Source organism: Silurus aristotelis (assembly GCF_946808225.1).
Source record: "Silurus aristotelis genome assembly, chromosome: 18".
In the NCBI taxonomy this organism is placed as follows: Eukaryota; Metazoa; Chordata; class Actinopteri; order Siluriformes; family Siluridae; genus Silurus; species Silurus aristotelis.
In genome coordinates, this window is record NC_139591.1 from 13,828,122 (window position 1) to 13,841,863 (window position 13,742).

At 38.0% G+C, this 13,742-nt stretch overlaps 1 protein-coding gene across 13 annotated transcripts in view; it reads left to right on the forward strand.

Moving 5' to 3' along the window:
• The window catches only part of camk2b2 (calcium/calmodulin-dependent protein kinase (CaM kinase) II beta 2), a 62,326-nt gene that overhangs the window by 6,342 nt on the left and 42,242 nt on the right, over nucleotides 1-13,742 (forward strand). For all 13 annotated transcript variants that reach the window (XM_083569348.1, XM_083569354.1, XM_083569343.1 and 10 more), the window contains exons 3-5: nucleotides 12,542-12,601; nucleotides 12,901-12,955; nucleotides 13,403-13,468. In XM_083569348.1, coding sequence (XP_083425474.1) covers nucleotides 12,542-12,601; nucleotides 12,901-12,955; nucleotides 13,403-13,468 — 181 coding nt within the window. The remainder of the gene's footprint in view (nucleotides 1-12,541; nucleotides 12,602-12,900; nucleotides 12,956-13,402; nucleotides 13,469-13,742) is intronic.

Sequence of the window (13,742 nt, forward strand, 5' to 3'; positions counted from 1 at the left end):
TCTTCCCGAAGATGAAGCTCCAGCTCAGAGGTCGTCGTTTTGACACCATTGAGGGGATCTGGCACGCAGAAGATGCTTGGCATGCTTTGAAAAGAAGACTTCCAGGACGTATTCCAGAAGTGGCAGGAATGCAGGGAGCTCTGTATTGCTGTACAAGGTGATAGTGGGTAAACGTAGATAAATAAAGTACTTTCTTGTAAACAAAACTATTTTTAAAACTTTTTGATAGCACCTCATATGATGTAAATAGTGTATGCTAAATAAATAAAGTTATCTTATATTATAGATGTTTTTTTTTTCTGGGCAACCAGTCAGAAGGGGTAGTTACCTTTTTTCATTACAGCAAATTATTGGAATTGAGCTATTTCGCTTAAAAAAAAAAAAAAGGGGGAACCAGTTTCAGTTTTCATAGTGCCTGTATCTGATAGTAGTCCTTATGTGCATTTCCTTTTGATAGTGTCCGAGGTGCACCACACCCTTTCCGTATTCAAAAAAACTCAGTGAACTAGCTAAATATGGAGAAGTGTGAAAACTGCCTATTTTTTCAACTGTGGATGATTTCTCGCATCACCCACGCCTGTCAACTTCAGTGAGGATGATATCCTAGATAACAGCATGCCATGCGTTTCATGTATTTATTATTTGGGGAGTTTTTGAGCCGAGGTCAGCCGTCAGAGGCGGGTCGACGATGACAGGGAGCCACAATATCATCTCCAGGAAACATCTGAGGCAATAAGCACATGAACCAACAACCTCTTACAAATAAATATAACCAACTGTTTATTCCTTAACCAAGTGATGTATTTGTACCATAGTGGTTTACATACTACAAAAGGGACAAACCTAAACAAATTTTGAGGCGCCAATTTCAAGGGTATTTTCAATGCCATTTTTACACAATTTAAATTTCAAGGCTACTACAGTCATTTTCACCAGTTACTAAGAAAACCAGGCATTACTCTTCCTTTAGCTGTCCTCCTTTCCTCATGACTCATGAGTGTTAGACAGCAGGCCCCCACAGTGGGAAGCACACAGTCCAAACCCAGGCCTCCTCCATGTGTCTTCATGTGTCTGTGTGTGTGTAGAGAAAGAAAGAAAGGAAGAGTGTAATTTCTCTGAACGCAGATCGCCGGGTGCATAATTCATGGTTCCTTGCCAGTCACTTCCGGTCTGTGTTCTAGATTTGAACAGAACAAATCTGTCTACGGCGATTTTCTTTGTTGTCTTATTTGTTTTTGTACTTATTTGTTGCTGTACGGTGCTGTTTGAAGAGATACAAATGAGAAAATGACATTGTGTTCAGAAACTTTTCTTAAACTATGTCATTTTGTAAAACAGTTCCATAAATACTAAAAAAGTCTGTTTTTGTTTATCATTAAAAAAATAGTAACAAGGACAGACAGTGCAATGATAATACTCGAAATAAATACAGACAATAGACCACACAATAAACTTGGATGCAGTTTTGTCCATCAGACAAATGTGTTCTTTTTTTTCAATCTTTTCAGGTTAAAATAAAAATGCAGCGTCACTGAGAAATAAAAAAATCTGAATCAAATAAAAGAGTTATATAAAACATCTCCCAACAGAACCATTATGATTAGTAAGATATTATGGATTCTACACAAAATGCACACAAGAAATGGGAAACCTTACTTTTCCAGCCCAATGCGGTTTGTCCCCAAACTGTTACCACAAAGTTAAAGATACACAATTGTGTAGGATGTCTCTGAACTCAAACCTGTTTCAGTATGACAGTGCCCCTGTGCATAAAGCCAGATTCATGAAGATATGGTTTACATGGTTTGGAGAGGAAGATCTTGAGTGGCCTGCTATAGAACTCAACCCTATTGAACAGTTTTGAGATGAATTTGGGCTGACTTTACTAACTGAATGAGCACAAATCTTCACAAACATACTCCACAATTTAGTGGAACCTCTTTCTAGAAGAGTGGAGCAAATGGGGACTAAACGTGAAATGAGAACGCAGAACGCACATATGAATCTTATAGTCAGTTGCCCACAAACCTGTCCATATTGTGTATGTTTACGGAGTAGGTTACAAAGTAGAATCTTCTTCTTCTTCTTTCGGCTGCTCCCATTAATGGTCGCCACAGCGGATCATCCGTCTCCATACCACCCTGTCCTCTACATCTGCCTCTTTCACACCAACTACCTGCATGTCTTCCCTCACCACATCCATAAACCTCCTCCTTGGCCTTCCTCTTTTCCTCCTTCCTGGTGGCTCCATCCTCAGCATTCTTCTACCAATATAACTCATGTCCCTCCTCTGCACATGTACAACCCATCTTAATCTTGCCTCCCTCACCTTGTCACCAAAACGTCCTACATGGCCTGTCCCTCTAATAAACTAATTTCTAATCTTGTCCATCCTCATCACTCCCAACGAAAACCTTAACAACTTCAGCTCTGCTACCTCCTGTCTTTTACTCAATGCCACTGTCTCTTATCCATACAACAACGCAGGTCTCACCACAGTCCTATAAACTTTCCCTTTCAGTCTTGCAGATACTCTTCTATCACAAATCACTCCTGTCACTCTTCTCCACCCACTCCACCCTGCATGCACTCTTTTCTTTACTTCCCTAACACACTCTCCATTACTTTGCTCTGTTGATCCCAGGTACCTGAACTCCTCCACCATCTCCACCTCTTCTCCCTGCAACCGCACCACTCCACTGCCCTCCCTCTTATTCATACACATGTACTCTGTCTTACTCCTACTGACTTTTATTCCCTTCTCTCCAGTGCATACCTCCACCTCTCCAGGCTCTTCTCAACCTGCTCACTACTCTCACCACAAATTACAATATCATCTGCAAATATCATAGTCCAGGGAGATTCCTGTCTGACCTCGTCCGTCAACCTGTTCATCACCACTGCAAACAGGAAAGGGCTCAGGGCCGATCCTTGATGCAGTCCAACCTTCATCTTGAACCAGTCTAACGTTCCTACTGCACACTTAACTGTTGTCACACTGTCCTCATACATGTCCTGCACCATCCTCACATACTTCTCTGACACACCTGACTTCCTCATACAATACCACAACTCCTCTCTTGGCACTTTGTCGTATGCTTTCTCTAAATCCACAAATACACAATGCAATTCATTCTGTCCTTCTCCATCAACATTCTCAAAGCAAATAAGGCATCTGTGGTGCTCTTCCTCTGCATGAAACCATACTGTTGCTCACAGATGGTCACCTCTTTTCTCAGCCTGGCTTCCACTACTCTTTCCCATAACTTCATGGTGTGACTGATCAACTTAATTTCCCTGTAGTTACTGCAGGTCTGCACATCTCCCTTATGCTTAAAGATCGGTACCAGCACACTCCTTCTCCATTCCTCAGGCATTTTCTCACCTTCCAGAATATTGTTAAAAAATTTGGTTAAAAACTCCACTGCCATCTCTCCATGCTTCTATGTCATCTGGTCCAACCGACTTTCCACTCTTCATCCTTTTAATTGCTGCTCTCACTTTCTCCTTACTTATCCTATCCACTTCCTGCTTCAACTCCACATCATCCAACCATCTCTCGCTCTGATTTTCCTCATTCATCAGCTGCTCAAAATACTCCCTCCACCTTCTCAACACACTCTCCTCACTAGTCAACACATTTCCATCTCCATCCTTTATTGCTCTAACTTGCAGCACATCCTTTGCAGCTCGGTCTCTCTGCCTGGCCAATCGGTACAAATGCTTTTCTCCTTCCTTAGTGTCCAACCTCTCATATAGCTCCTCATATGCCTTTTCCTTAGCTTTCGCCACATCCCTCTTTACCTGCTGCCACATCTCCTTGTACTCCTGCCTACTTTTCTCATCACTCTGTCGATCCCACTTCTGTTTTGCCAACCTCTTTCCCCTTATGCACTTCCTCATTCCACCACCACGTCTCTTTGTCTACCTTTCTCTTTCCAGATGTCACACCAAGTACTTTTCTTTAGCTGACTCCCTCATCACTCCTGCAGTATTTACCCAATCATCCAGCGCCTCTTCACCAACACCGAGCCCCCCATCTTATTCTTCTTTCAGTCCCCACTCTCCTCCTCTTCTTCTTCACCTCTAAAACCATCCTACAGACCACCATCCAATGCTGTCTAGCTACACTGTCCCCTGCCAACAACTTACATTCTCCAACCTCCTTCAGGTTGCATCTCCTACATAGAACATAGTCCACCTCTGTGCACCTTCCTCCACTCTTATACGTCACCCTATGATCCTCCTTCTTTTTAAAATAAGTATTCACCACTGCCATTAAAACCATACCTACCCATCATCTCCTCATCACCTCTGTTCCCTTCACCTACATGCCTATTAAAGTCTGCCCCAATCACCAATCGTTCATTTCTAGGTACACCATCTACCACTTCATCTAACTCACTCCAGAATCTTTTCTTCTCCTCTTCTTCTCCATCTCACAGCCCACTTCTGGAGCATAGGCACTGATGACATTTATCATCATCCCTTCAACTTCCAGCTTCACGTTCATCACCCTATCAGAAACTCTCTTTACCTCCACTACACTCTTACTGTACTCTTCCTTCAGAATCACCCCTACACCATTTTTCTTTCCATCCGCACCATGATAGAACAGTTTAAACCCACCTCCAATGTTCCTGGCCTTACTCCCTTTCCACTTGGTCTCCTAAACACACAACATATCTACCTTTCTCCTCTCCATCATATCAGCTACCTCTCTCCCTTTACAAGTCATAGTACCAACATTTAAAGTACCTCCTTTTCCTGCCATCTCTGTAGACGTCTTCCTCCTCTTCTTCTCCTCCTTCGGCCAACAGTAGCCCAATTTTCACCGGTACCCTGTTGGCCAACGATACCTGTGGTACCTGTGGTAATGATAACCCAGCTTTCGACCGATCCTGGCTTAGGACCGGCACTAAGAATGCACTGGCTTGTGCCTCCCTAATGGCTGGAAGGCACAACTAATTTGAATGACATTTTACACTACTCTTGGAAAAAATAAATTAACACCTCCTCATTCAGATTCAAGAATTTCATGGAAATGTGGGATACAGTATTACCAATTTAACACCTGGAAGTCTGTGATGTAATTTATATGCCCCTGTACTTTACTATAAAATACTATTACATTATAAATGTGTGTAGCTTACAATGGTGGTGAGATTTTCAAATGTATTCATATAAAAGCAAATATTAAATATCATAAATCTTTTTTTGCTCTGTAAAACTGACATTTACTGATATACAGATCAATACATTAACCTTATTTGGCTGATGTGTTTATACAAAGAAACAATTGAGCATCTGCAGGATAAGAGTGTCCTTTGAGGGTCCAGTGTGGCTGAAATATGGGATTTTAACTCATCACTATCTGATTAGTAATCCAATTCCTTAACCACATGCCTATTTCAAATTACAAATCCTGGTATCAATAACATTGAAGCTGCTTTGCAAATCCATTGACGTTGCATTTAAATGTAAAGTATGTCTACACTTACTTGATGATCACAAATTGTTCTGTATTGTTGAAAGATTTATGACCAAACTCTTGATGTCACCCATATGAGGATGGGTTCCCCTTTGAGTCTGGTTCCTCTCAAGGTTTCTTCCTCATATCATCTAAGGGAGTTTTTCCTTGCCACTGTCGCCACGGCTTGCTCATCAGGGACAAACGCACACCATTCACCTTCACTGTTGTTTTCTGTTTTTGTTAAAGCTTTTTGTACGACTTAACCCGAAATGTTGTCTGCGTTGTGTGTTTGCTTCATGCATATGCATTTTGAGGGGCTTTTTTGACCTAAAGTTGAAAAGCACAGGGTTAGATAGTGAGATTTAGTGTTGCCTTAAAGTCACATACAGAACTGAGGTGTCTACATGATTATGACCAAAAGGGCATGTATAAAAAATGAAAGTCTTATTAATAAGAAGATGTATTTGAAGGTTTATTGAAATTTTGCCCTAGTACCTGAAAATAAGGGAAAAGATGTATCACCATGGTAACATTTTATTTTTAATATTTGCACTGCTTGTGCCAAGAACATTTGAGCTGCAAGTCTGAGCTGTGATCTGATTTGATTTCCTTATGAAACAAGAAGTCAGAGTGGCATCATGTTGAGTGGGTTGACCGATTTATACAACAACCAATAGTCATTCAAAATCTGACACATTCTTGCTAAATGTAAACACACCTGACAGTAAAAAAAAGCTAGCTAGGCATGGAGAACAGAATTTGGTAAATGAGAGCTTTTTGTACTTTTACTAATAGAAATAAAGCAATTGATCAGCCTGATTAGGTAACACATTCCAGGCTTAAGGTGGTAAAACACCTCCTGTTTTCAAAATGAAAAAATTGAACCATTTCTTTCCCTATTAAAGGGGAAAGTGTTGTATATATGTATACAATATGTCATTCAAGGTTTAATTCTCCTGCACATCATCACCTTTTTAAGGAGATACTTTTCTATAGTTACAGCCACACATTGATAGAACCTTTACACCATACACACAAACGGTGCCGTTATAACTGTGGTCTTGGGGCAGTTTTATGTTTTTACTTCAAAGTAGTAAGGGACCGCGTTTAAAAAAAAGTAAAGATATTACACATCAAAATGTAGTAAAGACAAAGTGTTCCATATTTGAAATATACTGCTAAAGTACAGACACTTAAAAAAATACTTAATTACAGTAACATAATACTAATGAATTCCTTTATTTAAATCCCTATAACAATGAGGGACAACTTCCCAAATTCATTTCATTTATAACAGACACACGATCCACACTTCACTCCCCCTCCACTCCTCATTCATCAAAGTACAAAAAAAAAAAGATCATCAGTGTTTGATGTTTGTTCATGATGTGCTTCGCAAAGGTCACTGAAGCATTAAGCGATGACATTTAGGTCTGTTGCAGACACAATCAGCTACACTTTGCAGTTTATCACAGTAGATTATTAAAAAAGATTTTTTTTTAATGAATCACAAACATTTTGAATTAACCAAATTTCCAACTTAGATCACAACCTCCATAATTATTATTTTAAAGCATCAAGGGAAGATATTAGGTCAATTACATTTAGAACACTAGGAACGATGTGCTAAAAATTCTTAGCCACCGCCTGAACCGAAGCTCTAGATTCTATAACCTAGATTTGGAGTACAGACACAGTAGATTTAATCCTAGTTTCCGAAATGGTCATTTATATTAGGAGTCTGTAATATCCATGTAGGAATATATACACTGTAGCATTACACCTTCTTTCAAGCTACTAGAATTAAAGTTAAGGATTGTGTTGTAAAATGAATAGATTAGTGTTTCAAACTTGTAATATGCTAACAACACAGTGACCAGTTATTAACAGTTACACTGTATACAACAGATAAAAATGCTTCATCTTGTTAGAAGTTTTGGTATTTGTACCATATCTTTTGTATTTTCAGTTACATTTGTTGATTTGTTTTGCTAATTTCAGACCCAGTCCATTATTTATTCAATCTCTCTGAATGACTCATAATTTGATTTCTCCAGTTCAGCATTTTTGTCTTAATACGTTTTTTGTGTATATTTCACAAACTACAAACAATAATATAAAAAAAAAACAGCTCCCATATGCTATACACTAGAACATTTGCAGAACCCTGGCTCTCATTAACCCAAATAGAATGGAACGCTAATTAATGTTTTTGCTAACACCTGTATTTGTCCTACTATTTCATGTCAAAATTACTGCTGTCAAAAGGGTCTATTAAACCAAGTTTGTCCAACAGATGCTTAAATATTATATACACATGTTGTATGAGTTTATTTCATTGGAAGATTGCTAATAATTATTTTACTTTTGCATCAGCAAGGCTACTCTCAAAGGGAAATCAGCAAACAAACTGGATACTAAAGATATAGTATTCGAGCTGAAGAATAAGGAGAGGTCGAGAACAAAGAAAGGACAGGAAGGCCAAGAAAACTTTCAAACACTGATGAGAAGCATCTCATTGTTTCTTCTGTGGGAGAATAAAAGAAGTCCAGGAAGGGACAGCATCTGGCAGCTTCACTGGAATGCCAAGTTGATTCTTCTTAAGTCTGAAAAAGCTTAATCAGTAATGGTTTTTGTGGAATGGTAGCAGCCAAGAAAGCACTTTTTAGAAGGGGAACATACTGATAAGATATAGTATATACAAACATCAGTGAAAAATTATATTTTAGATTGACAACATTTTTAAATCCAGTCATCAACAATATGTGAGAAGAAGAGAAATGGAAGAATGAGTGCTTGCGGCTCTCAGAAAACATGGTAAAGAGTCTGTTATGTTTTGGTGCTGCATTTCTGCTAGTGTTGTTGGTTATGTTGTCTGAACTGATGGTATGATGAATGCTGAAATATACAGACATTTTAATTTGGGTTTTTAATTCCATTCCTTCTGGAAAGGTTTTATTTTTTTTTTGCATGGTAACAATCCCAGGCATTCAGCTAAAACAGTGAAATCTTATTTGGAGAGAAAAAAAAAGCTGATAAAACACTTGCATTGATAGAGTGGCCTCCACAGCTGAAAATGATAGAAGCAGTAAAATCACTTGGACAAAATAAGAAGTAACAGACAACCTAAATCTAAAGAAAAACTCTGGGAAGTACTGAAAGAACCCTAGTAAAATATATTAAAGTTTACTCCAGAAAAAGTTAAAACAACTTTGGAAGTAGTTAAAGCCTCAAGTCTATTTGGGTATAATGCAACAAGCTTTGCACATCTGGATTTATCTCAAGAGGTCAGAGTTGAGGCCACTCAAGATCTTCCACTCCAACAAATGTAAACCATATGTTCATTGAGCTTGCATTGTGCACAGAGGCATTTTCATGCTGGGGCAGGTTTGGGTTTCCTAGCTTCAGTGAATCCTATACAATTCTTAGTCTCTAACTTTGTGTTGACCATTTGGTGTAGAACCACAAATGGCTGGAAAAGTCAAGTGTCCCAATACCTTTGTCCAACCTAGAAATATAACATTTCTGTGTGTGTGTGTGTGTGTGTGTGTGTGTGTGTGTGTGTGTGTGTGTGTGTGTGTGTGTGTGTGTGTGTGTGTGTGTGTGTGTGTGAAAATCATAAGGTAAATACCTAGTCAGTTGAAGTTTACATGCATGAATTTACACACTCAGCAGATGGAATATTTTCATGAATAACAAATTTTGTTAGTGTAAAAATCTCTATGAACGATTATGTAATAATCCATCGGTTTGTAGGTTGATAAATGAGGCAAATGTCTGAAACCGCTCCCTTTTTTTTATATGTTGACTCTATCAGGTGTCGGCCATTTTGTAGCAGTGTCCGAATTCTCATTGAATAACTTAATTCTCTACATTTATTCAGGAAATGTTCTGTACATTATAATTATATACTTGTTAATTCTTTTTTATCTATAGTTTGGTTTTTAATTAATTAAATATTTTTTTTATATTGAATGTATATTTAATTATGAACGTACAATTTGTGACAGATGTATAGTGAAAAAATATTAAATAATTTACTGTTTTTTGATACACCACAGATGTTTATGCAGGTGTAGGTGTAGGTGTAACGTCTAGGATATAATTGTCAGTGACGGCCTCTCCTCTCTGAGGAACGATATTTTTGCCAATGTTAAAATTTGCCCAGCCATTATTTTTCTCTAATTCCCATATAGTGAACTCAGCGCTCATGAACTATATAGAGATCAGTGAATGAGTAGTACACTATAAAACGCGATAGGCTTTATGTCAGACATTAGTACATTTATTATTGTTTGAGAATAAAATAAGTTTATCCTTCTGGAGATATTTTGCTATATGTTTGTTGTGTCGGTTCTATTTCTAATAAAATGCTTTTTTTTTAACATGGCAAATGTGTCTTGTGATTATATTTAAAATATTGCATATGAGAGGAGAAGTTTCTCTTAATTATTCTTATATATTTTTAATGGTTTAATGTTTCCTGCTAAGTAATAAAGAAGTGAATGTGTGAAAAGTGGTATAAGTGCTAGTGTCTGTTGGATTTAACTATATTTATTTATTCATTTTTTTTTTTTGCAATTTAAGTCATGTGAAGCATGTTTGTTAGTAAATTGTATATGCTCTGTATCTGACCCCAGTTATTTTTTATCTCCTACCTTTAGGACATTTCATTTAGCCATCAAGCACCAAAATTACATCACTGCTTTCAGAATTTCTATCTCAGAGAGAACTCAACGATTATGCATCCAGTTCTTACCAGTTTCTTTCTTTTATATACTGTTTAATTCATGTTTTAGGCAGGGAAAGCTAATCATATATCAGTGTGAATTTGAGCCTGAACCACAGAACAGGCAGCTTCTTATGTCAATGGAAGCTTTAAAGGAAGAAGCATGTCAGAGCAGCATGACTGGTTTAAAAAAGAACCTCAAGGGGGCTTGTGCAGGACAGGGATTATCAATTATGAATGCTGAGATTGTTTTTTTTTTAACAATTGCCAAAATATTCACCCACTCATCATCTCTGTTCTTTATAATCATAAGAAAGTAGACATAAATGTTGTATCAATTGTAACTAAACTGTGATAGTAATAAGGCAAGTTAAACAACACTGAAACAGAGGGATCAGTATAGAAAGTGATATTAATGTGACAAACAAGTGAAAAGTTTGTTTGATACACTGTTCTTTTCTCTTGAGTGCAATGGGGTAACCCCCCCAACCCCCTTGAATGTACCACTATTCAAGTTTTTTGTTTGGTTTTTCCTTTTTTTTTTACAAGGAATGTATGCTCACTCTTTAGACCTGATTCAAAATAAAGATGGTATATAACATCTGGCAGAGTTACAACAGAAGTGTCAAAAAGGAAATAGATGATTGGACAAGCAAACAAACAGATTTGTAGCAAAGGTTTAATATATATTTACAAGAAAATATATTACGAAAGATATATAGGAAGAAGCCTATTTTCTTATTAACATAAAAGTGTGCTAACTAGCTGTTGCCCACTTACGCATTACATACGTCTTCCAAAGTGACATGGTTTTTTTTGGATCATCCTCTTGCAATTTCATCACAGGTTGTAACATTATCTGGCTTTGGGAACTTGGATGAAAAAACTAGGTCAATTTAATGTTCAGAAAACCCTTTTCTGTGAGGAAGAGTGAAAATCAGCCATTATGACCTTTATTCTCCTGTGTTTAATACAGCAGATGATTTCTCTACACAGGAGAGCTTGTATCATTAAGCAGACTTGCCAGGGTTCAGCCCAGACAAAAAGCCTGAAACTAGGAAAGGAAGAGACAACAATTCACTTCCCCATACATATATAGTATGTTACAAAATTTTTTCTTAAAAAATTGTTTTTTTATATTTTTTAACAATTTTACTAATTGTAACTTGCAGAAATATTCAACCCCTTTAGAAATACCCCTTGATAAAACCATGCAGCAGTAAGTCTGTTGGATTGGGTTCCTACCAGCATGGATGTTGTTCGTCAGCTACATTTTTTAACAGTGCTATTGATTCTCAGTGGCATTCAGATCTGGGTACTTTTTGTTTTTGTGAAAAACTGAGGTTTTGTCCCGAGTATAAATAAAACGTTCTTTTGTAATATCTTTTTGTATTTTGCTGTAAGTATGATATTAATTGAGGTGTGGTTTGCATTAGTTTTGCATCACACATATAGCTGGAAATTTTGCCTGAATACAATATCCCTTCACACAAACACAAAAACCCACATCTTCACTGAGCGACTCATAGGGCTTTTGATTAACAAGGTTCTTTTTTCGGCCACCTTCTCATAGTCCTCAGTCATACAGGTTTTTTAAAACCAAATCGACACAACACAGAGTTCAGTAATGTTTTCGCACACATTGTCGGTGGTTTTCTCACTCTGCCGTTATACCACAGCAACCTCTACAATTGTTGTGCTGGCTTTGCTGGTTTCTGTTGCATGATAAGAAATATCACTGTATCTTAGTTACAGCGTTGGACTGCACAATACACACATGGATAACAATGCACATAAATTAGTGTCACATTAGGGCTTTTCTGATTCCCTGAAGGTTTTCGAATTTATAACAGGCAGTATCTAGTATTCATTGCAAGGCATATTAACATATTATCGTTGATTTTGTGATTACTTTTTTTTCTGTATTTGGAACTGTTTGTTCTGTATCTAAAGGATAAGAGCAGGTCATAATTATCATATTTAATAATAATTATAATATATATACATTTTTTAAAAGTTTGAATTCCGTGTACAGCATCACAGAAGTGTTTTTGTATGTGGGTGGTCTGTTGGTCTGATTGTGAACCCTTTTGAAATGATACCAAATGTTTGCTTTTTTGCTGTTGTTTGTTACAAATTCCTGATGAGTTGGGACAAGTTAGCTCTGATTTCAACTGTGCTTAACACCTATGTGTCTCAGAATCTGTCGCCATATGCGTTCACTTATACTAATCTCCGATTAATATGTTTTAAGATGAATAGGTGACTAAGCTAGGAGATTTCCAAGACTGCATCTTCTTTTACTTATTTACTTATTTATTTATATTTATTTATTACAGATCACCAGAAGCTTGAACGTGAAGCTCGCATTTGTCGTCTTCTCAAGCACCCCAACATCGGTGAGTGTTGTCCTTGAACATCAAGCGAAATGTTAACATCTTAATCGTCAGCTTGCTGATTGCAGCGCCATTTTCGAGAGTATTATAGGAAAGAATGCACTCATTTTGAGCGTGAAGAAGGCGGGAAAAAGCCTATTTGCACTTGCAGCAGGCGAGAATTTGGCTGTGATATTTTAAAGTGGGCTCCTTTGTGTACCCCTTAGATCAGGCTTTGTTCTATTTATGCAATAAGGAAAATGTATTATCAGCGTGAAAGCCCACAGGCTTAATGCTCTTTCTTTTTTTTCTCTCCTCTCCAGTCCGACTCCATGATAGTATATCAGAAGAAGGCTTCCACTACCTCCTGTTTGACTTGTGAGTGCATGTTCTTAATGTGGCGTACCATTTAGAATGCCTGCACTTCCATATGTCTCTTTCTCTGCTGTCTGTGTTCACCGCACGAATTCATGGCTCCTACTCGTTGTTTCTGTACCCACCCACCAGTGAACCCACCCCCCCTTTCTCTTCCCCACCATCCTCAGCTTCCCTTGCTGTCTCTTATTCTGAAGAGCTAGTTTCCATGGAAACAGAGCCAGGCTGCCCGGCTGAAGAGAAATCCTGCAGCAGGGGCTTTCCCCCCTCAAGCCCAGGGATGACTCTTCTAGAGGATTCCCCCATTTATCCCCTTCTCTCATATGTTCATACCAATATAAAAAAGTGTTATTCATATGTATTAGTAAAAGTTACACTTCTAATGCAATGCACGAAAACTCTTCTTAAATGCAATTGTGCAGATTATTAATGATTTGCGATTTCCTATAGGGTCACCGGTGGTGAGTTGTTTGAAGACATCGTAGCACGAGAATATTACAGCGAAGCTGATGCCAGGTAAAATTGCTTTCTGCTCCCCCTTTTCTCTGCGCATGTTTTTCTGTGCCATCTTCTATTTCTCTCCTCCCAGACCTGAACCTGTGTCCTGTTCTTCTTATTCCTCATCGCAGCCTTTGTCTAGCGAAAGGGTGCACAGTTCTTGGTAGTGTAGCTCGTTAGGCATTTTGAAGCAGTATTTTGACTCATAAATAGCTCATAAATTTTCAGCCATTCTCTCATAAAAGCCAGCGTGGGCAGCTGAGCTTTGTCAGTGTCTCATTGCTCATAGCAC